Genomic DNA, 24,758 nt, shown 5'->3' with positions numbered 1-24,758 from the left:
AGCCAAGATCAACATTGGCAAGATACTTCAGAGAAAACATCAGGTGGAAAACCTACCGAGTCCCCCGAAGGAATCTCGGAGGGCATATAGGCCGAAAGGACAAGATCGAGCAGAGAGCAATGAAGAGGAGAAGCCGGACGACCTTGAGCTGGATCTACTAAGGCTGGAGATGGACAGCGACATGGAAGAAAGCGCCATGTCGGATCAGGAAACTGATACTCCGACCGTGAAGGAGAGCTCCAAATACCAACGGAGCCAATGGCCAAAACTCTGAGTTTATCAGGGCAGATTCGTGATCTACAACAAGGAAGTATCCCGGCAATTTGGCACTCCTCCTGTGAAAAACCAAGTGCTTGCATGATTCTTGAACGTAGTTTTATGTATACGGCTTTCAGGATCCGTACCCGGAGACTTTGTGGCTGTCCAAGTTTCACGAGAAGCCGAGGGATAACTCGAGAGACAGGTAAGGTTTCAAGCTACTTCTAGGACTTCAAGAATGGAGAAGCACTAATTGAAGAGGTGAGTATCTGCTTGAATTTATTCTTAGGAATCTACGACATGGGCAATCATCCAACATATATCTGTTATAAGAAGGTGGGCCAGCGCTTCAATCCAGCTAAAGCTAATATAGTATAGCGTTAGCTTCATCATCAACGGCGCAACAACCGGTATCCGGTCTAGGCCTGCCTTAATAAGGAACTCCAGACATCCCGGTTTTGCGCCGAGGTCCACCAATTCGATATCCCTAAAAGCTGTCTGGCGTCCTGGCCCACGCCATCGCTCCATCTTAGGCAGGGTCTGCCTCGTCTTCTTTTCCTACCATAGATATTGCCCTTATAGACTTTCCGGGTGGGATCATCCTCATCCATACGGATTAAGTGACCCGCCCACCGTAACCTATTGAGCCGGATTTTATCCACAACCGGACGGTCATGGTATCGCTCATAGATTTCGTCATTGTGTAGGCTACGGAATCGTCCATCCTCATCTAGCGGGCCAAAAATTCTTCGGAGGATTCTTCTCTCGAACGCGGCCAAGAGTTCGCAATTTTTCTTGCTAAGAACCCAAGTTTCCGAGGAATACATGAGGACTGGCAAGATCATAGTCTTGTACAGTAAGAGCTTTGACCCTATGGTGAGACGTTTCGAGCGGAACAGTCTTTGTAAGCTGAAGTTAGCTTCATCACCTGAAAGCCATTAGGTTAGGGGTCGAATATTTCGGAATCACAGTAGACCAAAAACTATTCTGGCTAGCATATGTTGAAAACTTCCGTCGAAAAGCTACAAGGGCTTCGATGACTTTCAGGTCCACAGCAGGGAAAAATGTGGACGGATGTATAGTGCAATATATAAACCCAACAATTACCTATGAGGTGGTAATCTGGGTAGGCAGAGCATAACTCAATACAGTAGTTAGGGAGTTACGCAAAGTTCGAAGACTCGCCTGAATGTGTAAAATGTGTAATGTGGACTTTCCCAAAGGCATTCCTAGAGGTCCTCCTGGGGCTGATTCTTCTTCATGTCCGCATACAGATGCAGGGTAGGAGGTCCCGAAGAACCAACGAGGAAGGAGACTACCTAAATCGAAGGAAAATGGACACCCCGGCATCCCGAATTACTTACTGATATCAAGAGATAACATAATATGACAATGACGTTTCATTTCGATAAGAAGTTTTAATACACCCGCTACACTTCGAACTTTACTTTTTGGATCCTGGTAGAGCAATTCAAGCCAGCGCACGAATTAAGTGTTGTCGTAGAGCATCCAGATGAGTTAAATAACCCGATTAAAGAATTCACTGAGCCACAATGTTGGGTCCTAGTTCTTCGGTCTCCAGAGCTCACCGTAAGGTTCCGTTGCTTTCCAGATTTCATTTGTTTTATTGCTTCCTCGACTTCAGTTGCGGTAGCAAATATCGGCAATGGTTGTGGAATAGGGAGGATAAATAAATTCTTCATTTGAAACCTGCTCAATTCGGTCGGTAAGCAAAGTACCGTTCTTGTCGTTAACAGAACAGACGTGTTCGATATCCTGTGTGCGTTCGTTTCGCTTTCGGCAAGTCGATACAGATCTTTCTCGCCATCCCGAATGTCCAGTTTATCATAAAGATATTTGTAATGGACCAGGTGCAAACGATCGCTCTCTGGGCTTCCCGGTTAGCATTCTAATAAATTTACCAATTGGCGAGCATTTTATCGTCGGGAAACTTGGGGTAGAGGCGTTTCTATTCACGGACGATTATTTCAACATCGTTACTCCAAAGCCAAGTACATCGGTTCATGAAACACTTACTTATCTTGTTGACCCCGAGGGTTGCGTAGAGCATATCAGATGATCAGATGTGAGGCCACTTTGTGGATCGCGTCTTTCATTTGGTTAGAGGGTGCTTCCACGTTCGTAATGGTCGGCAATCGCAAATGTGAGATTATTTCTTCTTTCTTCTCATGAAACAATTTAATGCGCCGCGGGCCAGTGCATTCCGAACGCTGTTTTATCAGTGGCTTGATTCGCAGGACGGCAATCAACGGCCGATGATGGGATGCAATGGTCTCATAAGGAACGACTTTGCAATCAGTGACAGTGGCAAAATGTCGCCATCGTATGAGAATGTAGTCGATTTGCGTTTTACTATTCCCACTATAAAGTGTAGGAAGATGAGACTATCGTTTGATGAACCATGTGTTCATAAGTACAAGGTCATAGGTGTCCGCAAAATCCACTATACACTCGCCAATCTCATAGTACTCCCCAAACCCGTTCCGTATTGGACCTGTTACAATCTGCCTTTTCACCCGCATGAGCATTAAGGTCGCCGGCAATGATGACATGGTCATTAGCAAGCACTTTGAAGGTATTATGATCGAGAAATTGCCAAAAGGCACCTTTCTCGGCATCAGGTCGACCTACCTGTGGTGTGTACGCGGTGATGAAGTGAGTAGTGCAATCGGCTGATGTAATGGTGAGCTTCCTCAGCCGGTCATCACATTGTTCGACTTCTTTAATGGCATCACGGAAACCCTCTGAGATGGAAATGCCAACACCGTATTGAGAGTGTAAGCTACGAAAATAGAGAATTTTATAGCCCTTTTTGCCGCGTTCGCGTTCTAAGTCGCATCTTTTGGCACCAGATGATCTGGTTTCTTGCAGAGCGCAGGTATCATATCATGTGAATATTTGTGCCAATATTTAACGTGCATATACGTATTTATTTTGCTCGAACTAACTTACTTACGTCCTGATGCGTCCATGCGTCAAGATCCCCGAACCGTCAAGATTTCTCGAACCGTCCTGCCGGGTCTACTGAGGTGAATGCCCTAACATTCGATCGCATCATATGGGCCTATCTCGGGACCTGCCATCAAGAGAGATCAGTTCGGATTTAGCATAGTGGAATATTGAAGGTCTCCTCGCACAGTTATTCATCGCTGCAGTGGCTGCAGATCCACAATTTCTACTCGTACAGGCGGCTTTGGGAATCAGAGGCCTTTCCCATATAGTGGAAGAAGTTCCCAAAGAAGGTGATCCGGCTTAAATGTGACAATTGGAGAGATTTTAGCATGCTCGCTCCCGTCGCAAAGGTAATACTTAAAATAATCCTACAACGCATCAGAGAAAGTCCCAAAAACTTTATTGGCAATAAGCAGGCTGCTTTCCACTCGGGATCCTCTTGCATTGACCACATCAACAGTCTACGATCTTTTTTGAACAGTGCGCTGAGTCACCTGCTCGATAGTGTATTTGGGATGCTCTATTGAGTTAGGGCTAACAAAAATAAACAACCATTATCAGAGCAACATACGATGGCGCAAAATGTCACGTCCTGCACAGAGATAAAATCTCGGAGGATTTTGACTTCCAAAGCGGAGTCCACCAAGGTTGCATATTGCCACCGATATTATTTCCTTTTTTTGTCGGTGACGTGAGGACGAAGATGAGTTCAACAATGTCTTTCCATAAAGACCTGGACGATGACACTGATGACATCTGGTTGTTTTTCTGTGTTGCTCTATATATGCATATATCAACTCCACGCTTTCGTGACTGCGTTGCGTCATTGGAGTACGTTGGCTTGCCACTATCTCAAACGACGAACTTAGTTGGCGCACAGGCCTAGCACTCATTCGCATTGAGATTGGAAGGGTGAAGTGGGCAGAGGCGTCGCAAACTGTAGCGATATTCAAATTACATTGAGAGCGTTGTGACCGGGTAGCTGAGTGGTTAAAGCACAAAACTGTCGTACGGAAGGTCCCGGTTTAAATCTCACTGGTGACAGGGGGATTTGTATCGCCATTTGACGTCGGATACCAGTACCAGTACCTAACTAAAATCAGGATAATAATCTTCGGTGGCGCACAATGCTGACCCCATTGCCTCCTATGGGGTACTGTAATCCTGTAGTATACCGTTTCGGTCTTGTATAAAGTGCTCTAACACGCGCCAACGATTATTATTATTATTGAGTGCGTTGATCAATCCTTTGATCACTTCAAAAACAGTTTAGGAATGTAGAAACCGATTGAACTCTATTTGTAGATACAACAGAACCACTCTTAGTACTGTGGCGTAGAAGGAAATAAGCGGAACCAATAATTAGAGTGTCAGTGCCATCGAGTAATGTTGCTTTTAAGGAGTGCGGACAAGCTTCCTATAATGAGAGATGGCAAAGCCTAAATGCTGCTAAACACACCATACTTTTCCTGTCTAAACCAGGGAAACATACTGCAAGGTGTATGTATGCTGTCGAAAAGCCAGATGGAGAAGATTTGCAAAGATTTTTTGGGCAATCTGACCAGTCATAACTCACTAGCTGAACATTATGTTCAGAACAAGATGATACGTATACATTCTATAGTGATCAAACATCAGATTTTTGGTGCAGCGGCTAGCATCGCATTCACTAACGGAAATCGTGCGAAACATAATGTCAATACGTTAGATGGGTGAATCAAGTACAACAGACCCATAATATTTGAGTGCTCGGAGGGGCTTTGCTTTTCCCCCACCTCATGCACACCTACACATTATCTATATTTAATGCTCAATTCACCAGACTTCTGTTTTGTTGCTGTTTTCCAAGAAAATTTCAAGTTCAGTAGTACCTGTTCCAGACCCTAATTTACTTGAATCAACACTAGAATTATATTCTACATAGTTTTATGTGTATTTGATTAATAAAGTCAGTTGGCGAACAGGAGCTATAAAGTCAGCTCAAGGCGTATCATTTCTTAGTTGTTCATTGGGCATTAAATCAATAATTTATTTCCAAAATACAAGATACAACAGACAACATTCGCTAGTATAAAAAAATTCAAAACATTCTGAAAATACAAATTATTTTAATCTAATCCTGTCTCATGACGGCAGACTCTCGTTTCATAATGGATACAACTCGAGTTCGCATCTCTTCAACATCCCGTAAGTCCTGAGCGTAGTGCTCTAATAGATTGGTTTTCTCCTGGAGTGCCCACTCCGTTTGTTTCACCTGGTCTTCCAGTGCAGAGTTTTCCTAGAACCGAAAAGCAAGCAACGAAAAAGGATTTGTCGGAGCTCTTAATCGTATTCTCATCTGCAGTACGTACCTTCTCCAATAACAATATTTCTTCAGTATTATCTCGGATGTTCTGGTCCTGTTGTGCTATTCTGGCCTGGAGCTCGGCGTTGAGGATTTCGAGATTTTTTACACGTTGCTCCAATTCGGTGGTTTGGTGACGCTGATTAATTGAAATCAATTGGTTAAAATAACATGGGAAAATGTATCTGTGAATAAATGTGTGTTTTCAATGTACGATAGTATCGATGTGGGTGCAGATTAGATGGGTGGCAATTTATTTCTACTCATTCAAGCACTTGGTAAGAAGGTAGCCGCTCAGAATAACATCGAATAGACCTACAGTTTGATGATCAAATATTCCACAGCAAAATATGCTGACCTTCACAAATACAAGCAATTGTGGGTGACCTAGTCATAATTTCATGATTCCACTATTTTTACACACGGAGCATCCTTGATTAAAGTGGCAGAATAAAAACCATTTCCATTTCTCTCCTGTAACCCAAACATCTGAATGAGTATCTTTACCTCAAATGCAATGAGCTTCTGTAACCGTCGTAATTCATCTTCGTGCTCCTCCAGTTTCCTCCCAGCTTGGGTTAATTGATTGTTCAAGGCTTTATGAAACGATATTTTATTCTGATTAATCACTTTTCGTTTTCCTATCATCGCTGTCTTACCGTGAATTTCAGAGTCCTTGTGTTCAATTTGTGTAATTAGTTCAATTTGGTTGGAGCTCTCTTCATTCAAAGACATTTCGTAATTATCTAAAATCTTCTTCAGGCGTTTGTTTTCCTCAATTTGGTTTTGGGCTGTTTCTTGTAATCTAAACTTAAACAATGCGAAAATATTTATTATTTAGGGTTTAAAAATATCATATTTTATGGTGAAAAGCTGTGAATGCACAGGAGAAGTAAATAAGATATTTAGCTTCAATTTAATTTTTTTCATCCCAACGAAATTGATAAGACTGACTAGGCTGCTTTGCCTCATGCGCGAAACCAGATAAAAGCAGCAGGATAACTCTCGAAACCATTCAGCATCAACAACCGTCTAAAAACAAGGGGATGCCCTATCTTGCATTTAACCTGACACTGGAAAAAGAAATTCACAATGTTGATGTAAATGATTTAAATCCTCTCCAAATTTCACTCAGAGATGAACACATTGGGTTGTTTTTCCCATAATGTCAATATCGTCTGCAGAGGCCACGATTTGAGTGGACCTGTAGAGAATGGTGCCTCCCGCATTTACAATTGCATCGCGGATCACTTTTTCCAGATCAAGGTTAAAGAGGACGAATGATATCCCTTCCCCTTATCTTTTAATCCATTTGGTTGAGGATGTTCCACCCCGGAAAGTCGATAAGGGCAATATCTATGGTAGGAAAAGAAGACGTGACAGACACTACCTCAGATGAACGCGTGAACAAATAGTTGGATTTCTTGCAAACTTTCCAAAATTGTGTATTACATTATTACTTACGAAAATGCCTGCATCTTAGGATGAATATGAGTGGGGTTCTTGGGTAAATTTCTAAAATATGATGACATGCAATTCTTAATTTTTTTTTAGCAGATATCCAAATGGAACTATATTTCGTATGGATGCATCATTGCGTTTTTTCAGATTTATCGATTGGATTGGAGACCTTTATGGGGCACAAATTTTGTATTCTCACTCTCTTATTTTTCACCCATCAAAAATATATTTTCAACCGGTTTTGAAAAGTACTAATCGAGTCCTTTTCTACGATACCCCGCTTGACCATATTCTGTAAAAAAAATGGGCACCCCCTTTCGCATGTATGAGGAGTTCCCACTGAAATCCAGTGCAAAATGAGGCCATCCGTTTAATGTACCAAACGTTCTCCCCAAATTTCATGACAACTGGTTCAGCTATTTCCAAGTAAATCGGGCGCGGCAGGCAGACAGATAGGCAGACAGACATTGAATCAATTTTATCGGGGTTTTGTTTCACAAAAAATCTGAAAAACAAAATGTCCTGATCCAATAAAGCTTTCGCTGAGAGTCCCAAGAGCGCCAACATAGAGTAGTAGTTGGACCCGGCGATACAGAAAATAATTTCAACTCAATAGCGCACTTTGTGATGGCGAAACTGCCAAGATGTAGAGCAAGGTTTCTATCCCACAATACTCCCTGTTGGTGTCGTCCGTGCTGTCGAATGACAGTTCTGAGAAGCTGGCGTCTCTCTCAGGCTAGGGTATATTTTGATGATTCCGCCACGGTAGATGTATTTGAACTTTGTTTCCTGAATATTGATAAGTCTAATGATTCAGGTATTCCTGGGTTGGCGGTGTGCACCAGCTTAAGATGTTCCCTCGAGATCGTTGTTTCTCTTGCAGTGATTTTAAGTTAGAATACGCGCCCCTTGATGCGATCCGTAATTGTATATGCGCTTAAGTAGAGAGGTTATGGGGAAAATTTTGTTCCAGTCTTCGTTCACGAATGAAACATCCGTACAGAAATGGTTGGCGAACTTTGGTTGAAATTTTTGCATTTTTTCCCAAAGATGAACGACAACTATGTGGAAATTTTCGCGACCAAGCAGTGGACTGCAGGATATGCGGACACGGGAACCAATTCACATATCACTTTCAGGGAGAGACATTCTCTGAGAGTGATATGTAGTTGTGAGTCAACTTACCCTCTTCGAGGGTAATACGTGACTACCCAAGAGTCAAGCTGCTCGTCTACCAAGACCATCAGTGGGTGATGATACCCCACATGCGGTCACCCTATCATTAATAGAACACTACGGATTTAGACTTAAGAGTCGAAATACACTTCCTTCAATCCTGAGTGGCATACTAACTGTGTCAATTGGATAGTTTGCAGTCGGGGGTAACTGACCGTATTCGCCGCGGAGCCTCACTAATACCTGGTTGCCTCAGTCCGTAAGTATGGTGGCGTGTAGTGTGGAGTCGATTAGTGGAGATTCGTTCGTGCTCATCGAATCGAAACTAACCCGCCTGACTCGCCTACCTGTTGGTAGCAGGTTCCACGATGTCGGTGGAGCAACCGAGAGTAGTCTACCGTGAAAAGTAAAGAAATAGGGACGATGAAGTTCATTCTTTTTAATTTTAATGGTTTGTAAATTAAACTCACTACGAAGTAAAATACAATATAAACAAATTAATGAATTGTTATTAAATATGAATGAATTAATGTAAATAAATTATTTGCCATTAAATATAAACTAAGTTTTAACTAAATAAATGTAACCTTACCGTATTACGCGGGCCTATGGTACGGCCGGCTTCCTAACCCCCATACTCATGGGATCCAAATGAATACCAATGAAAAATACTAAAAAAACAAGAACAAACAAGGGAATCACACATTCCTACCACACATAGGACCATTTCTGGAACCCTGAGAGCCAGTTCACTACAATGAAAAAGCCAGAAGCTGGGCGTCAACCAGTAGAGCCAAGGTCAACATTTGCCTAATGTAAGCATTGCAACCAATAAAGGCCACTGCTCAAACCAAAGCACGTCTGGGATCAATATATACCCCGAAAGAATCCCAGAGGCATAGAGGATGAAACGATAGGATCAAGGGCGGAAGTAGACCTACTGTCTAGTGAAAAGGAGAAACAGGGGGACTTAGACCTGGATCTTCAAGGGCTAAGGGTGGGCGGCGATTTGTAGAAAAGCACATGTCGGAGGAGAAGCGTGATACTCTGACAGCCGAGAAGAGCTCCAAACTCTAACTGAGTCAATGGCCAGCATTAAGATAGCTTAAACTTCCTCCATGCAAAAGCTACGTCTGCACTGATTGTAAGGGCAACCTCCAAAAGAAATATTTAGAGAATGCGGGCTCAAGGATCCTAGCTGCTCCCTAGGTGCATTGGTGGCCTGCTAGGAGGATGCAGGTGATTTCTGACTCATCTTACGGAAAACGAAAAGCCTGCATCGTTCTTGACCGTAATTTAAAATATATATGTCCTTCAGATTTACTGCTCGGAGATTCTATGACGGTCCAGTTTTCATTGCAAGCCAAGTGGTGAACTTGAGAAGCAGTCATGGCATCGGGATAATTGCCGGTGGTGACATCCGGGTCCCACCGGAGTTAGTCGTTACAATGGTGAAGCTCTATGTGAGGAAAGCGCTACCAGTTCTTACCGGCTGCTACCAACGTCCATTACGGAGTCAGGTGAAGAAGTGACACTAATCAAAGATAAGAGTAACGAATCAGGTAAGCCCTATGTTGTTGGATCAAATAGTCAAACTCGATATTGCGGGCAAGTCCGAAATAAAAAAAATAATAAAAAATCACAGGGGAACGGATTGGGACTTCTATGCAGGACACCTGAGCAATAACATGATTGACGTACAAAACAGCGGTGATATTATTAGGAAACTAAAGCTGGGAGCAATGCTGGAAGACTTCAACAAGTCAGTGACTCATGAAGCAAATGAGGCTAGCTATCCCACTAAGGGATATACCCTGGTGGAATAGGAACCTAGTCAGAATGAGAATAGTGTTACCAAAACACTTCAATCGCGCAAAAGAAACCAGGAACTGACATAGGTCCAGCGGCAGGCGACAATATTCTGCCTGGCATCCGAACAGCGAATAAAAGGGGAAGAAAGGAAAACTGGAAACTAGCAAAAGAGGTATGCTCGGAAGCTTGGGTACTCCATAGACGCCTAGACGTCATCTTAGAGTCTCTTCTAAAGGCGGAAAGGGCATTACAGCCCTGGTACGGGAATTTAAGAGCCTCGAGGTTGCGCCCAGATCAGGCATTCGATAGAGCCAAATTGTGGAACCGATCACGATGAGCCGACCCTGCTTGTGAACGGGACAAAGACTGAAGAATAAGAAGAAGAAGGATATATACAAAGGGCAAAACTGGTCTGTATTCCAAAAGCAGGTAAAGATAATCTTTTTCACCCTAAATGTTTTATACCAATTTTAATAACATCGTTCGTACTCATAACGGTGAATAAGGTCATAGGCAACTATATTAGAACTAACGTCCTAAAGAGTAATCCGCTAGAAACTGCTTTGTACTAGCTAGCGGATGTATTACGGGATGCCATAAAAATAAAAGAAATAGCAGTTTTGAATATGGAAGGAGCATTTGATAGCACATCGCACACAGAGATATAAGATACCCTGAAGAAGGGTGTGGAGAACTCCCTGGAATAGAAGCATCCGGCAGTTACAAATTCTATTGTCATGAAGACTACTCAAGATTGTCCATAGGGCGGGCACTATCACCGCTTATGTGGAGTGTCGTAGCTGATAAACCCCCGGTCCAGCTAACAAATACTGGAATACAGGGTTATGCTGACCACGATGGTTTAATCTGTAGCGGCAAATATGAGGACACTATATGTGATAGAATGGAAACTGGATTAAGGGTGACTGGATTAAGGCGGGACTGCGCAACAATTAGGTCAAAACCATAATAGTACCATTGACTAGGAAATGTAACCTTGATCACTTGACAGCCATACATTAAATGAAGGTGAAAAGGGCAACAGAGATAAAATATTTTGGAATTACGCTAGACTAAAAATTACTCTGGAAGACGCATATCCGAAACACCAGTCGGAAAACTACGAGGGCTCTGATAACTTGCAGGTCCATAGCAGGAAGTAATGGGGTTGCACCCCGAAGATACTACTTTGGATATATACGCCAATAGTAAGGCCCATGATTACCTATGAGACGGTAATCTAGGCAGAAAGAACGGAAGTCAACGCACAAGCCAGGGAGTTACACAAACTCCAAAGACTGGTTTTCGTGTGTATTAATGGGACAATGAGGACATAGGCAACGACATCCCTGGAGTTCCTTCTGCGATTTACTCCTCTCCATATGTACATACAGATGGAGCCAAGGTGGACAAACTTCAGGATGGTGGGAGTATCAGCCACACAAACAAACATACGTTTTAAACCAGCAACTAATTACTTGGTACAGTGGCGGATTCATCGCAGCAGAGGGAGCGGACGCCGGGGTCGTTTGTCCAAGGAATATGTACTGGAAATTGATGGGTAAGCACACTGGCATATTCCAAACGGTAATATAAATAATAGCGGGTGTACCTCCCTCTACTTCGAAAGGAACAACAGGGTGCAGAATAATGCTATTCTGACCGACAGCCAAGCGGCGATCAAGACAGCTAGATCCAACCAGGTGAACTCTAAACTTGTACGGGAATTCCTTGGGAGACTGAATGCATTCGGCTCACACAATCAAATCTGGATACTACACTTTGGATTTCAGGCCATTTTGGGTTGAAAGGCAATGAGAGCAGAGACGCCTTTATACGGACCGGAACCCTTCTGTGGAATCGGGTTCATGGCTATAACATCAAAAAATGAAGAGGAACAGTTGAGGGAGATATACTAGGCGAGCGCACCAGGAATGAAGCAGTGCAGGGTGCCTACTGGGGAATACGAACCCAGCGCACAAAGGACTGTTTAAGCCTAAGCTATCACCTAGGGAATCTACGGACATCTAGCCTGCAGGTTATGTGCAGGGTGTGTCGAAAAAAAAAACTATACACGTTCTGGTTCGGTGTCTGGCACTTGTGCAAAGTGGGTCGAGGCACCTGAGTAAACGCTTAATACCAGATGCAAAGTTGAAATATATGGAAGCAGGGAATCAGTTAAATTTCCTAACGGTTATAGACTTGCATGACATGCTGATACACTATAATCAGTAAAAGAAGCACAATAGTTCTTTAAGGACGCAGTGCAGCTTCCTTAACAGAATAATAATAAACAAGTCGGGAAACCGGAAGCTAGACGCTTCAGGTATGAAAGGTTTTGTGTATTTCTTTTATAAAGAGATTTGGGTGCGCGTTTGTCCCATTAGCATGTAGCACGTAAAATATGCATATATTATGTGAAAATAGCCGCTTTCAAGTGATATTGACATTCATAGTCTCGAATTTGCAGAGAAGCGACAGCTTTGACCTAGTATTACTTTGTTAGTAATAGTGCGATTTTCACCAAATTTGGCAGGATCATGCCCTATGCTGTAGCCTATATTGTTTTGTGATTCTAGGGTGAACTTAAGGTGGGTTTTCCTGTCAATTACTAAAAATTATAGTAATGTACTATTATTAACTTTGTTTGAACAGGTATCGGTATGGAGGGTATTTCGGAGCCTAGGCACCATATAGTGACAGCCCCCTGATTTTTTTCAGATTTTTTGGTTGGGTAGTTTCTGAGAATGGGTTCGTTAAAAAAATGACCACTTTCAACCCCCCGCACCCCCCACCTTTTCAATAAATGTCAAAACTAAGACTGGCTTCGAAAAGTACTAATCGAGACCTTTAATTTGATACCCCATATGACTATATTTGAGGAAAAAAAAATTTACACCCTCCCTTTGCATGTATGGGGACCCCCCTTAAATTCGTCGTAAAAGGATGTAACTCACTATATGCGTGAGCGTTCACAGTTCCCACCTTTCTACCAAATTTGGTGTCAATCGCTACAACCGTCTCTGAGAAAGATGCGTGTGACGGACAGACAGACAGACAGACAGACAGACAGACAGACAGACCTGTGAGGAGTGGCCAGATCTCCCATCAGGCGCGACCCCAGCTGGCGGATAGGGGCATACCTATTGATGTGTAAATATGTGTTCATGCACTTTTCTTTTTTGATTGTGCATGGGCTAGTGTTTGCTCATCTCTGGTGCGCGGACCAAAATGGCTATGGGAAGGATACCCAGAACATAAAACCACCATGGAAGACGAGAGAAGGAGGAAACTTACGGTGCAGGGGCTCGGAACCCCAGTACCGGCGGCTTTTGGGAGTGAGCAAGCGGGCTCCCGGTCGTCGATATCCCTCGACCGCAGTGCCTCGGTGGTGGACAACTTGGCCACCTTGGCATATAATGCTACAAGTGATTTGGATCTGGAGAAGGAAGTATTCAAGCGAAGTACGACTTTACCGAGAACACCAATAACAAGACCAAACAAAGATGAACTAAAAGCAGCTTTTTGGACAACAAAAACCGTGACAACACCCACCGCACATGTTCAAGATGCTCGACAGCAGGAGGTGCTCCAGGAACAAGGAAGAGATCCATTCAAAAGAAGCTCATCAACTTTAAGATCTCCACCAATGCCAAAGACGATGAAGGATAAAGTACAGGCCAAAAGTGAAGGGCCATGTAAAAGAAGTAACCCTGCCGAGACTTATAGGGAGCAGAGTCCCGATCCGGAGGAATTACCCTTCACCCAGCTTGGGGCAAAAATAGTTGAGCTGTCCGAGTTTATCAAGGACAAGCACAACGTGCACCAAGCCATAAAGAATATGGTGAGGGCTATTAGAGTTCTCTATAATAGATCCCAGATGGAGGAAAAGAATAATAGGAACACGCCGAACCCCGCTGTGCCAACAGTATCACAAGCGACCCAAGTGACGCCTAACCGTACTACCATCGAATCCCAGCGAAATAAGCGAGTACGTGAAAAAGAGGGGGATCCTTTAAGTAATCAGCAGGCGCCTAAGAGAAAAAAAGGCGGACAGGACATCCGGAAAACCAACACCAACAGGCCAGAAGGAGGAAACCGTACAGCGAATCTAGGAAACTCGACCAGCGTTGCGAAGCCTAAGACCAGCGAAAACGATGGATGGACTAAAGTTACCAACAAAAAAGCGGAACGAAAGGCAAAAGTGCGAACTCGTCCAGATGTAATTGTTATCTCCAGTAAGGGCAATCTGTCCTACGCGGAGATACTCAAAAAGGTCAAAGCGGATCCCGACCTAAAAGATCTGAGCGGAAATGTAAACCGAATCCGAAGAACCCAGAAAGGGGATCTCATGTTCGAGCTGAAAAGATCCAGTGTGAGCAAAACTGATGACTTTCGCACTCAAGTGAAAAACTCACTTGGGGAGAATGCCGCAGTGCGTGCCCAAAAACATGAGATCTACCTTCAATATAAGGATCTCGATGAAGTAACATCGAAAGAAGAAATTTGTATTGCTCTGAAGGAGCAATTCAAGTTGAAAGAACTCACCGAGGAGTCTATTGTGGGCTTACGAAAAGCCTATGGTGGTACTCAAACAGCCACAATACGAGTACCAGCGGAGGCAGCACAGATGTTATTGGCTGCCGGAAGGGTTCGGATTGGATGGGTTGTCTGCCGTTTAAGGGAACAAATTTCACTGAAGAGGTGCTTTAAATGCCTCATGTTTGGACACTTCGCGAAGGCATGCACCAGCAGCATTGATCGATCCGATCGATGCAGAAGGTGTGGGGAGAAAGGCCATATTGCCAGAGAGTGCAATAGGGACCCCAAGTGCCTATTGTGCGAAGTAAAAGAGGGACAGGATAACCGGCATATTGCCGGGAGTGGTAAATGTCCAGAATTTAGGAAGGCGCTCACTGCAATGAGAAAATGAGGTTTATTCAAATAAATCTGAATCATTGCAGGGTCGCTCAGGATTTACTTGAGCAGGCCACGTTCGAATCTGAGATGGAAATCGCCATCATAAGCGAACCGTATAGACACCGTCATGGTGGCATATGGGTCAAAGATTCGACTGGTGGAGCGGCGATATGGGCTTGCGGTCGACAGGCCATACAATGTACTGCAAGTCAGGCAGGCAGTGGCTTCGTGTGGGCGAAAATAAGTGGTGTATATGTATACAGCTGCTACGCCCCGCCAAGTTTGACACTGTCTGAATTCGAGCAAATGCTTGATAATCTTGTTCTCGACGCGAAAGGACGAAGTCCAAAGGTGATTGCTGGTGATTTCAATGCTTGGGCCCTAGAGTGGGGTAGTAGGGAATCAAATGCTAGGGGGCGCAGTTTATTAGAAGCTTTTGCGCAGATGGACATAGTTTTGGCTAACGAAGGTGCTGTAAACACCTTCCAGAAAGGGGGATCAGGCTCGGTTGTAGACCTGACCTTTGTCAGCCCTTCGCTGGCGCGTGGTATGTCCTGGTGCGTCAGCGAACGCTACACCCACAGCGATCACCAGGCAGTTTTCTTTGAGACATGTGTCGAACCTGAGGGCAATGAGCTATCATGCCCGAAACCGAAAAAGATTTCAGGCTGGTCTGCAAAATCTTTGGATGAGCAGAGCTTCTTAGAGGTGTGGTTGGATCAACCTGATATAGCAGGCGCCTCTACGGAAAGAGCTGTCCATCTGGCTCAATGCATCGTCAAAGCATGTGACGCGTCCATGCCTAGGAGGTGCGCATTCCCCCGTAGAAGACCAAACTACTGGTGGAGTGATGAACTGACCGGCCTTCGATCAGCCTGCCACCGAGCGAGAAGAGCGGCTCAGAGGGCGGTAGGTAGAGTCGATCAAGAGCAGAAAGAGTGCGCCTACAAGGTAGCCCGCAAAACCCTCAAGCTCGCCATCCAGCGAAGCAAGAGGAAATGCTTTAGGGAGCTCTGCTCAGAAGCGGACGTAAATCCGTGGGGGAGAGCTTATGGAATCGTGATGGGACGATTTAGAGGCCGTTCGTCTCCGCAGATCACGTGCCCCGCCCTCTTGTTGAAAATCATCCAGGGGTTATTCCCCCAGCAAGAGGAGAACACCGACACATTCCAACCACCTCTGAATGTGACGGCAATCCCGCCAGTCACCAGAGACGAGCTCCTGGAGATCTGCGGAAGAATAGGAGACAATAAAGCACCGGGTCTGGACGGAGTACCGAATAAGGCCCTTAAGCTTGCCGTGAAATCCAGGCCGGACATGTTTGCTGAGTTGTTCGAAGCGTGCATGTCCGAGGGAATATTTCCAGCGGTATGGAAGCGGCAGAAGTTGGTGCTTCTGCCTAAGCCTGGTAAACCTCCAGGTGAACCATCCTCATACCGACCCATATGTCTTTTGGACACGGTGGGGAAAATGCTAGAGCGGGTAATCTATAATAGATTACTCCCAGTAGTTGAGAGCCAAGGCGGTCTTTCAGATCGGCAATATGGATTCCGTAAAGCCAGATCAACCATTGATGCCATCAAATTGGTTACTGGCTTGGCCGAAGATGCAATCCACGGAAAGGGTAGTACCAGCAAATATTGCGTGGTAGTAACCCTGGACGTGAAAAATGCATTCAATTCGGCCAATTGGAATCTAATCCGGAAATCCCTAGCGAAGGTTGGTATTCCCGCCTACCTCGCCGCAATTGTCGATAGTTATTTAACTGAAAGGAGGCTCTGGTACGACACTGATGACGGCCCGCAGGAGTACGTCGTTTCCGCGGGTGTCCCGCAGGGCTCCGTATTGGGCCCACTACTGTGGAACATCATGTACAACGATGTACTTAATCTTCCCCTTCCGGAGGAAGCCACAGTGGTGGGTTACGCTGACGACATTGCACTGGTTGTTGTCGCAAAGCATCTCGAAGATGCTGAGTTATACTCAAGCGAGGCAATCAGTGCTGTCAAATGCTGGTTGGAGAGCTCTGGTCTGACGCTTGCGGAGGAAAAAACAGAAGCGGTCCTCATCACGAAGCGCCGGAAGAGAAATTACGCCTGTGTTAGAGTCGGGAATCATATCATCACTTCCAAGCCGGCCATCAAATACTTGGGGGTGGTGATAGACAGGAAGCTCAGCTATAAGCAACACGTACAGTATGTTTGTGATAAATCATCCACTGCCAGTATGGCCCTGGCCAGGATGATGCCGAACGTGGGAGGGCCACGGCATACCTCTAGGTTGCTTATAGCCAGGGTGGTGACCTCAATCATGCTGTATGCGACCCCAGTTTGGAGCGAGGCATTGCGGATGTCAGTTAACACTAGCAAACTGAATGCAGTCTACAGGAGGACAGCTCTGAGGGTATGCTCTGCCTTCAGGACTGTCTCAGATGATGCAGCATTCGTCATCTCTGGAATGATGCCCATTGACATCTTGGCAGATGAGATGGCGAATATATACCATGCGAAACCAACCTCTCCCTTATTGCAGGCGAAGAAGGCTGAGAGGGAGAGATCCATAAATAGATGGCAAGAGCGGTGGGAACGCTCGGGAAAGGGTCGGTGGACTCACAGGCTCATTCCTGCCATCAAGGAGTGGTTGGAGAGACGACACGGTGAGATTAATTATAATCTCACCCAGTTTCTCACGGGACATGGAGGATATCTCCAATACCTTCACAGGTTTAAATTGGAGACCTCACCCGACTGTCCAAATTGCGATGGAGTCCCAGAGGACCCAGAGCATGTATTCTTCCACTGTCCGAGATTTGTGGAAGAAAGGAGGAACCTAGAGGAGACTCTAGGAGAGGTGCTGGTACCAGAAAATCTGGTGCCGAAAATGCTAGCACATCAAGAGAATTGGGATGCGGTCAACTCCATGATCGCATCAATTCAAGATAAATTGCGAAAGGCAGAGGAAAAAAGAAAAACGCGGTCACGTGCGCCGCGTATAGAAGAAATGGGATTAAGCTAGAGTGAGCTGACTCCGCCCCGTGATGTAATACCTGATGGTGGTTCCGCGGGGCAGGGAGGGAGTCGGGGGTGGTTTTAGTGGGTAAAAATCCCACACGCTGGTGTGTCCAGACCAGTGTCTTTTGAAGATTTCCACCTCCTCAAAAAAAAAAAAAAAGACAGACAGACAGACAGACAGACGGACAGACAGACAGACGGACAGACAGACAGACAGTAAACCGATTTTAATAAGGTTTTGTTTTACAAACAAAACCTTAAAAAGGAAGATGTCCCGAAACTACCGGTAAAGAGGATTCGTTCACTATCCATGGAAAAGGGATAAACCAGCTCGGAACACCCGAACCATTCAGCTAGACACCATACACCATACAGGACAGACTCACGGACGGCACAGGAGTGACATTTGTTATATAGTTCCTTTCAAGATCAAAGTTGGAACAGAAACTTCTCTACCTTCCAGGTATTTAGGCATATTAATCGATCAGATGTGAAATTTTAAATAACATGTGGATTATGCTGCAAACCAAAAATAGGTGGCCCAAAACCGAGCCGTCGAGTCATGTTTTCAACGGTAGTCAATTCGACTCTAATGTATGCAGCCCCAGCGCGGCGGATACACCGGAAAATAAAGAGCTTCGTAATTCATAAATGCACTCCGAAAGCCCGCCTAATAGCAAGGATGATTTCGATTGATATTGGTGAATTAATTGGTGAATGTTCCGCCCGTCGGTGGGGGATCGCATGTAGTAAAACTATCGCTGAATAGCAGGAGGGGTCCAGCGAAACAGAAAAACGCCCACTGAGTCTTGTAGGATATTCGGAGGTGGATCGACATAATACAGCTTATGAGCGGGCGTAAGGGTTATAGAGCACACCTCTACCCATGTTGGCATGAAGGTTCCCCATATGCTCCAAAGCGCCCGAAAGTGACTCTTTATTTCAATAGCCGACGCTCACAGTTTAGCGGGCCCTATTGGAAGGTACAAACGGGCAGCCCTTAACACCGGAACTGATCATGGAGCATGTATTGAAATCAGAGGCGTTATGGACTGAAATCGGAAAGGTAGGTAGGAAGATGTCATTCGGAGGGAGGAACGAACGACCAATACCAACGTGGACAGGAGGTCAGCATAAATTTCGAACCAGCTCTGCGACATAATGCTATATGGGAGTCCCGTGGGGAGGGTAGAAGGAGGTGGTTTTACTGGGTAAAAGTACCACATAACTATAAGCTAACAGACAATGGCAGTTTTTGAAGTTTTCCACCTTCCATCGTTCTACACAAAATCTTTAAATCTGCAAATAGAATTGTAAACGATAAAAATTCTGGCTAAACTAACCACTCATTGAATGTGTATAACATCTACGAGAACATTACACAAAGCCTTTGTATTATTACCAAGCGATATGGTAAATAGAAACAATAAAAGACGGAATACGCCTCATGTGCGCTAGATTACTCGAAACCTACTCGCATATTAGATTCCCACAAGCACCTCATCCTATTTTCGCTTTCAACTCATCTTTTACCATTACCATTTTCCTTACCTATCGATATTCATCTGCAGCATGAAATTTTGACTTTGATACCGGGAGACTTCTGCCGACAACAGGGTGAGTTTATGCGACAGGCTCGTAACCTAGAAATAACATCCCCATACACTTCCGTAGACATATCGTATCAGCATAATCGCAATTCACATTAATTGAAGTTGTGACCTTTACCTGAGCATTGCATTCATCCAACTTCGACAGCAAATCCCTTTCTTCGTTTGTACACATTGTTATCTTGTACTCGAACAGTTCCATGATATCTGACATCAGAACGTTTCCGATCTATTGCAGGGGGAAGGATTCCTTTATCAAAACATTGACTCTGATCAGTTTGATTAATACAGAATTCATGAGAGGGCTTGTGTGCACACACAAGTGCTCATTGTTAACAGAATTCAATTAAGGATGCAGATAAAAAGGTCTGGATATGAGAACCTGGTTAGCTTTTTGCGCCTCAGTAATCTTGTCAATCAGTTCATTGACCCGTTGCTCGGTACGGAAGCTGGTCAAATTATTCGCCAGTGGGTCCACGGTACACGAAGGCTCCTGAAGGGAATCCGCTGCGCTGGAGCGAGCTATTAGGATGGGGCCTTGTTTGACTATTTTCTGAAAGCAGAGTAAAATGCAAAATGTGAATTTCAATTAACCTAACTATCGACCTGATGTCTATGTGTGGACGTGTTTGCGTCTTACCTCTGAAGTCTCTCGAACGGGAAATGTGCTTACTTTGGCCAATCGGAAAACAAGGGAGCACGTCTCTGTGAGGGCAAACGGAGCTTTAAAATTAAATTACAAACTGAAAGCCACATATGCAGACCTGCATCCTCGGAAAGCATCGCTTTAGCAATAACAAATTGAATCACTGAAGACTTCATTAGGTTGTCTAGTCCAGATTTCCAAGAGTAGTCGGCGCTCCATGATGAAAGGTCTGCCAGAATTCCCAGCGTGCGAATATATAATGAAACTTCCGGTTGTGGGATATTGGGTATCACTTTTTTCTGCAACGGAAGTCATTGTTGCGATAATGTTTTCTTAGGAATGTTGTCTTACTTTGCCATTATATCGACTGAGTAAAGGTCCGCAAATGGAGTCAAACAGAAACGACTTAATAATTTCTGAAAATTCCTCGGTCAACTGTCTTTCCTGTATGAGAACACTTAAGAGCTTAAGAAGAGCAGTTATTTGTTCCGTGCTTGGATTGATTGTACCCATTATGACTAAAGCATTGCCGATATTTTTTGCTAGCTCTTCGTAAATTGATGATAGGTACCGGAAGTGCTCTGAAAACCGGAAAGTGCTAATTTACTTGTCTCCCTTACCTATTCAATTAATTTTAATAGTTTCCATATAGAAGAAATGCAAAAAAATGTGATAGTTGAATTAGTTGAGCGTTAGGCTCTCGATGTCACTTCCTCAAGTTCGGAACCCGGTCACCATAAATCGTTTGTATTTGCCTTTGTACTTGCCTCTCTGCAGGAAGCTTATACAGTTTATACATTATTAAGTACGATGGTAATGAGCCTGGAGCACAGTCCCATTGGAAATAAAATGAGGAAGGAATAACAAAAAGAAGGAAGAGACTGTAACTATACTCCACAATGAGTAGACAGGAGACGTACAGGAAGTGAAATACTTTTCAGGCGCTATTTTTAGATCATTCGAGTAATGAGCAGGCGGATTCGGACTCGAACCGAGTAGAAATGCAGTCAACCGTCCTAGCTAGAGCCGAAGAGGAGGGGCTTACCAGGAAATACGCGGCTGTGGTGAAGCGTATTCGGCCGGCAACGTTCGTTCAGAGGAACTTGAGGAAACTTCCAGTTGTGGCATGGGATCGAGGAACTACTTGACCGCATCTCTTTCTGTAGGCAAAAGTGTAGAGCAGCGAGAGACGCGTGGAAAGCAGAAATTGCTGGAACACTGCAGGTTCCAAATGGATCGCAGATAGCCCACTATAAAGCGAATTGGGGAAAAAACGGAGCGAGGAAGACGTGCCTGAAGGAGACTTTATCCAGGCCCAAAAAAGAAGGCGAAGAAGGATAAAAGGAAACAGCTAGCTACACCGCCAGCGACCCGTCTGTCGAAAGACAAGGAGGCTACAAACCAAAAACCAGTAACAGAAAGGACTAGATCGTTGGCTCTGCTCATTAAGCCGATGGAAGGCACGACTTTTGTGGAAGTCCTTGGTGAAATCCGCTACAGGATGAGACCCGAAGACAACGGGACAACGGGTGTATTCCATATGGAAAACGAAGGTGACGAAATCTTCTGCGAACTAGGCCCGAAGACGACTAGCAACAGTACGTTTTGCGATGCGGTCAAGGGGTTACTGGGAGAGAGTTTCTAGTCTAGAGCCTATGTGCCTCTCTAGAAATCCGAGATCTTGACTCACTTATTGAAAAGGTCGAAGTGGAGGGCATAAAGCGTGAACATCCAGGGGTAACCAATGCCTGGATAGGTATCACCTATGTAAATGCTCCAGGCCAAAACTAACTGCGGTGGAAGCCCCGAGCATTATGCAAGGAAACTCCTAAACAGCAGGAAAATAAGAATTGAATGGGTACTATGCCTATGCAGATAATCCCCAGGAAGTGCTACAAGCTGGACTATGGACACACTTCAGCAACTTCCAAGGGAAAAGACAGGAGGACAGCATACCGGAGATGCGGTCATGAAAGCGAAAGCTGAGTTCTCTGTTAGGATCATAACGCGCCTTGTGAGAGTGTCTCATACACTGCGGGTTCGGGACAGTGTGCCAGGGTGCGAATAGCATGATCCGCATCGTACAAATTAACATGCATCGGAGTGCAACCACTCACCGGCTGCTAGTGCAGTTTGCTGCAGATGTAAAGGTTGATCTAGTGCTAATTAGCGAGCAATACCGAATAGGGACCCGACGTCATGGCATCTCGACTTATCGAATACCGCTACCATGTGGGTTCAGGACGACGTTCGACTTCGTCTTCTTGCCCAAAGCCGAGGGAATGGGTTTGTCTGGGTTCGGTGTTTAGGCAGAACGTTTGTTAAGCGTTTATCTGCCGCCGAATGGGACGATGCTGGATTTTCGGCGCCGGCTTGATGCTCTCGAGGACGCCGTTTTGGGCATGGATCCACTCCAACGTTTCGGCGCACAGACTGCGAAGTAAGTATGCCTGACATCACTTTTGCGTCGGAATCGCTGGTACCATCGGTGGACGCGTGTCCTGGAAGACTTCTCGGTAAGTGATCACCAGTACCTCGCGTTCGAAATGGCTGACGCTGCTTGCCAGCGTGCACCAACCCGGCACTTCCGCTGCTCCCTAGAGTAAACATCGGGAAATTCGTCGAACATTTTGGAACAGGCAGAGCTGCGCTGGAGAGCGCTTCGGGAGGTGGTAGCGTTGCAGCCCCAGCTGTGACAAGCTTTCTATTGACTGGAGGATTTGCCGGAACTTGGTCAATGAGGTGAATGAGGACCCGTGGATACTGCGGAAACCCTGCATACTAAGTACCGACTAGATGGACCACAATGTATGGGCATTATTCCCCAGGCATCTTTTATGGGTTGATGTCGATAGCGCGTAAGGCGCAGAAGATCGCCCCCTTTTCACAATAAGAGAGCTCGAAGAAGCACAGTTTACAAATTTGTGTTACGCAAATGGCCAGACCTGCTGCTCGGGGCGTTCAACGCTTGCTTGAAAGGGGCACTTTTCCTTGTCACTGGGAAGTAGCGAGACTCGCGCTGATTAGGAAGGGAAAAGGAGAAACAGACCTACCGTCTGCATACCGACCGTTATGTAAGCTTGACACGGCCCCAAAAGTGCTCGAAAAGCTCATCAGGAGTAGACTCGCTGAAACGATTCGCGTTATAAGGACTTATCCTCGACGCTGTTCGGGGTCAGAACGATGCTGTTATGGAGGTCGTGGATACGGTTCATCGTGCCAGGGCGCACAACCGCCGATCTCGACGGATAGTGCTCCTCATAACGCTTGATGTCAAAAATGCATGGCATGCATGGCAAAAATGTGATCTACAATGGAGCGGCGGACGACGCTGAACATAACTTTTTCTCTTATGAAAGATAGAACGGCTCTTGTCAGCAGTTTTAAGCAGACACAGGAGAGCTCTCTCCAAACAACATTGTCAGAGAGATGCTGAGGAGAGCTAGCAGCTGGAGTCATTTTGTGCATTATGTTCGGGCTCTTCTTATTGCGAAGAAGATTGAACTCGGGAGGGCGGGAGACCGGGAAGACTAGTCCGAAGTAATGTGTCAAACGGTCCCCGGCTAGTTCTGCGATGACGACATACTATTGCGGGACTTCAACAATCCCTGCGTGAACGCATTCACCTAGCCTACTCCAAAAAACTCAAATAATAGAGAAGGCTGAGTCAAACTCCTTATCACAAATATCACAAGTGTGCTTGTAGCACCACTGGGATAACGTCAACATGCTAAATCCTACCTGATTCAATCTCTTCGGTCAAGTGATGACTACTATCCATCATCCACAAAGAAGACTCTTCGGATTGAATTGATATTATGAAAACAACCGGACAAACGAAGAAACAATGGCGCTTCCGAGTCTTGGATTGTTAGTTCGCTAAACAAAAGTGATGCTCTTAAAGGATTTCACCACCAATCCAGCAACTATAAATTTTAAAAAAATAGCATCTCGCATTTTTCGGCTGACAAGAAAGAAATAATTCTTTACCGTCACATGCCTCATAATATTGCGCTGATTTTAACGCCAAAGCACGGAACGAGTAAATTCCATTCGATCCGTTTTTGCTTCAATATTATCTTGTGAAGAAAGTTGAAGGTGTTCATTCCATTGTTTGTAACATTTTTTATCATTTATATTATTCCATTTCCAATTTCTTGTACTCCTTGCCGACTTCACAACATCTTATAATTAATAATAATAATCGTTGGCGCGACATTCTGGGATCTGGGCCTTGAAGCGTGTTAGAGCACTTCATTCAAGACTGTAGGAGGCAATGTAGTCAGCATTGCATTCGCCCGTCATTACCACCCTGATTTGACTCAGGTACTCATTCACTCGGCTATAACAGTATTATAAATACAGGAAGCTAGTGGCCAGGGCTATTGAACTAATGTCACTGTATTTTTTTTTCAAAAAATTATAGCCCAAACTGCAATCAAATTAAATACTGAAATACTCAAATATTGAGAAATATTCAACTAGAAAAGGGGCACATAACATTAATCACCCTTTGCTTAATTAAATCTCATAAATGAGATTTTCGC

The 24,758-nt window shown here is 44.7% G+C and overlaps 1 protein-coding gene across 1 annotated transcript in view; it reads right to left on the bottom strand.

Annotated features, from left to right (window-relative positions):
- Positions 1–5,247: 5,247 nt before the first annotated feature.
- The window catches only part of LOC119649382, a 47,684-nt gene continuing 28,173 nt past the window's right edge, over positions 5,248–24,758 (bottom strand). The window contains exons 9-18 of the mRNA XM_038051500.1: positions 20,563–20,792; positions 20,330–20,510; positions 20,206–20,270; positions 19,948–20,118; positions 19,684–19,794; positions 19,507–19,598; positions 6,235–6,380; positions 6,083–6,171; positions 5,583–5,714; positions 5,248–5,509 (exon numbers count right to left, since the gene is read on the bottom strand). Coding sequence (XP_037907428.1) covers positions 5,345–5,509; positions 5,583–5,714; positions 6,083–6,171; positions 6,235–6,380; positions 19,507–19,598; positions 19,684–19,794; positions 19,948–20,118; positions 20,206–20,270; positions 20,330–20,510; positions 20,563–20,792 — 1,382 coding nt within the window. The 3' untranslated portion in view covers positions 5,248–5,344. The remainder of the gene's footprint in view (positions 5,510–5,582; positions 5,715–6,082; positions 6,172–6,234; positions 6,381–19,506; positions 19,599–19,683; positions 19,795–19,947; positions 20,119–20,205; positions 20,271–20,329; positions 20,511–20,562; positions 20,793–24,758) is intronic.

This window comes from Hermetia illucens, chromosome 2, assembly GCF_905115235.1.
Source record: "Hermetia illucens chromosome 2, iHerIll2.2.curated.20191125, whole genome shotgun sequence".
NCBI classification, from domain to species: Eukaryota; Metazoa; Arthropoda; class Insecta; order Diptera; family Stratiomyidae; genus Hermetia; species Hermetia illucens.
The sequence above is the reverse complement of the archived record's forward strand: the minus strand, read 5'-3'. Positions and strand labels throughout refer to the sequence as shown.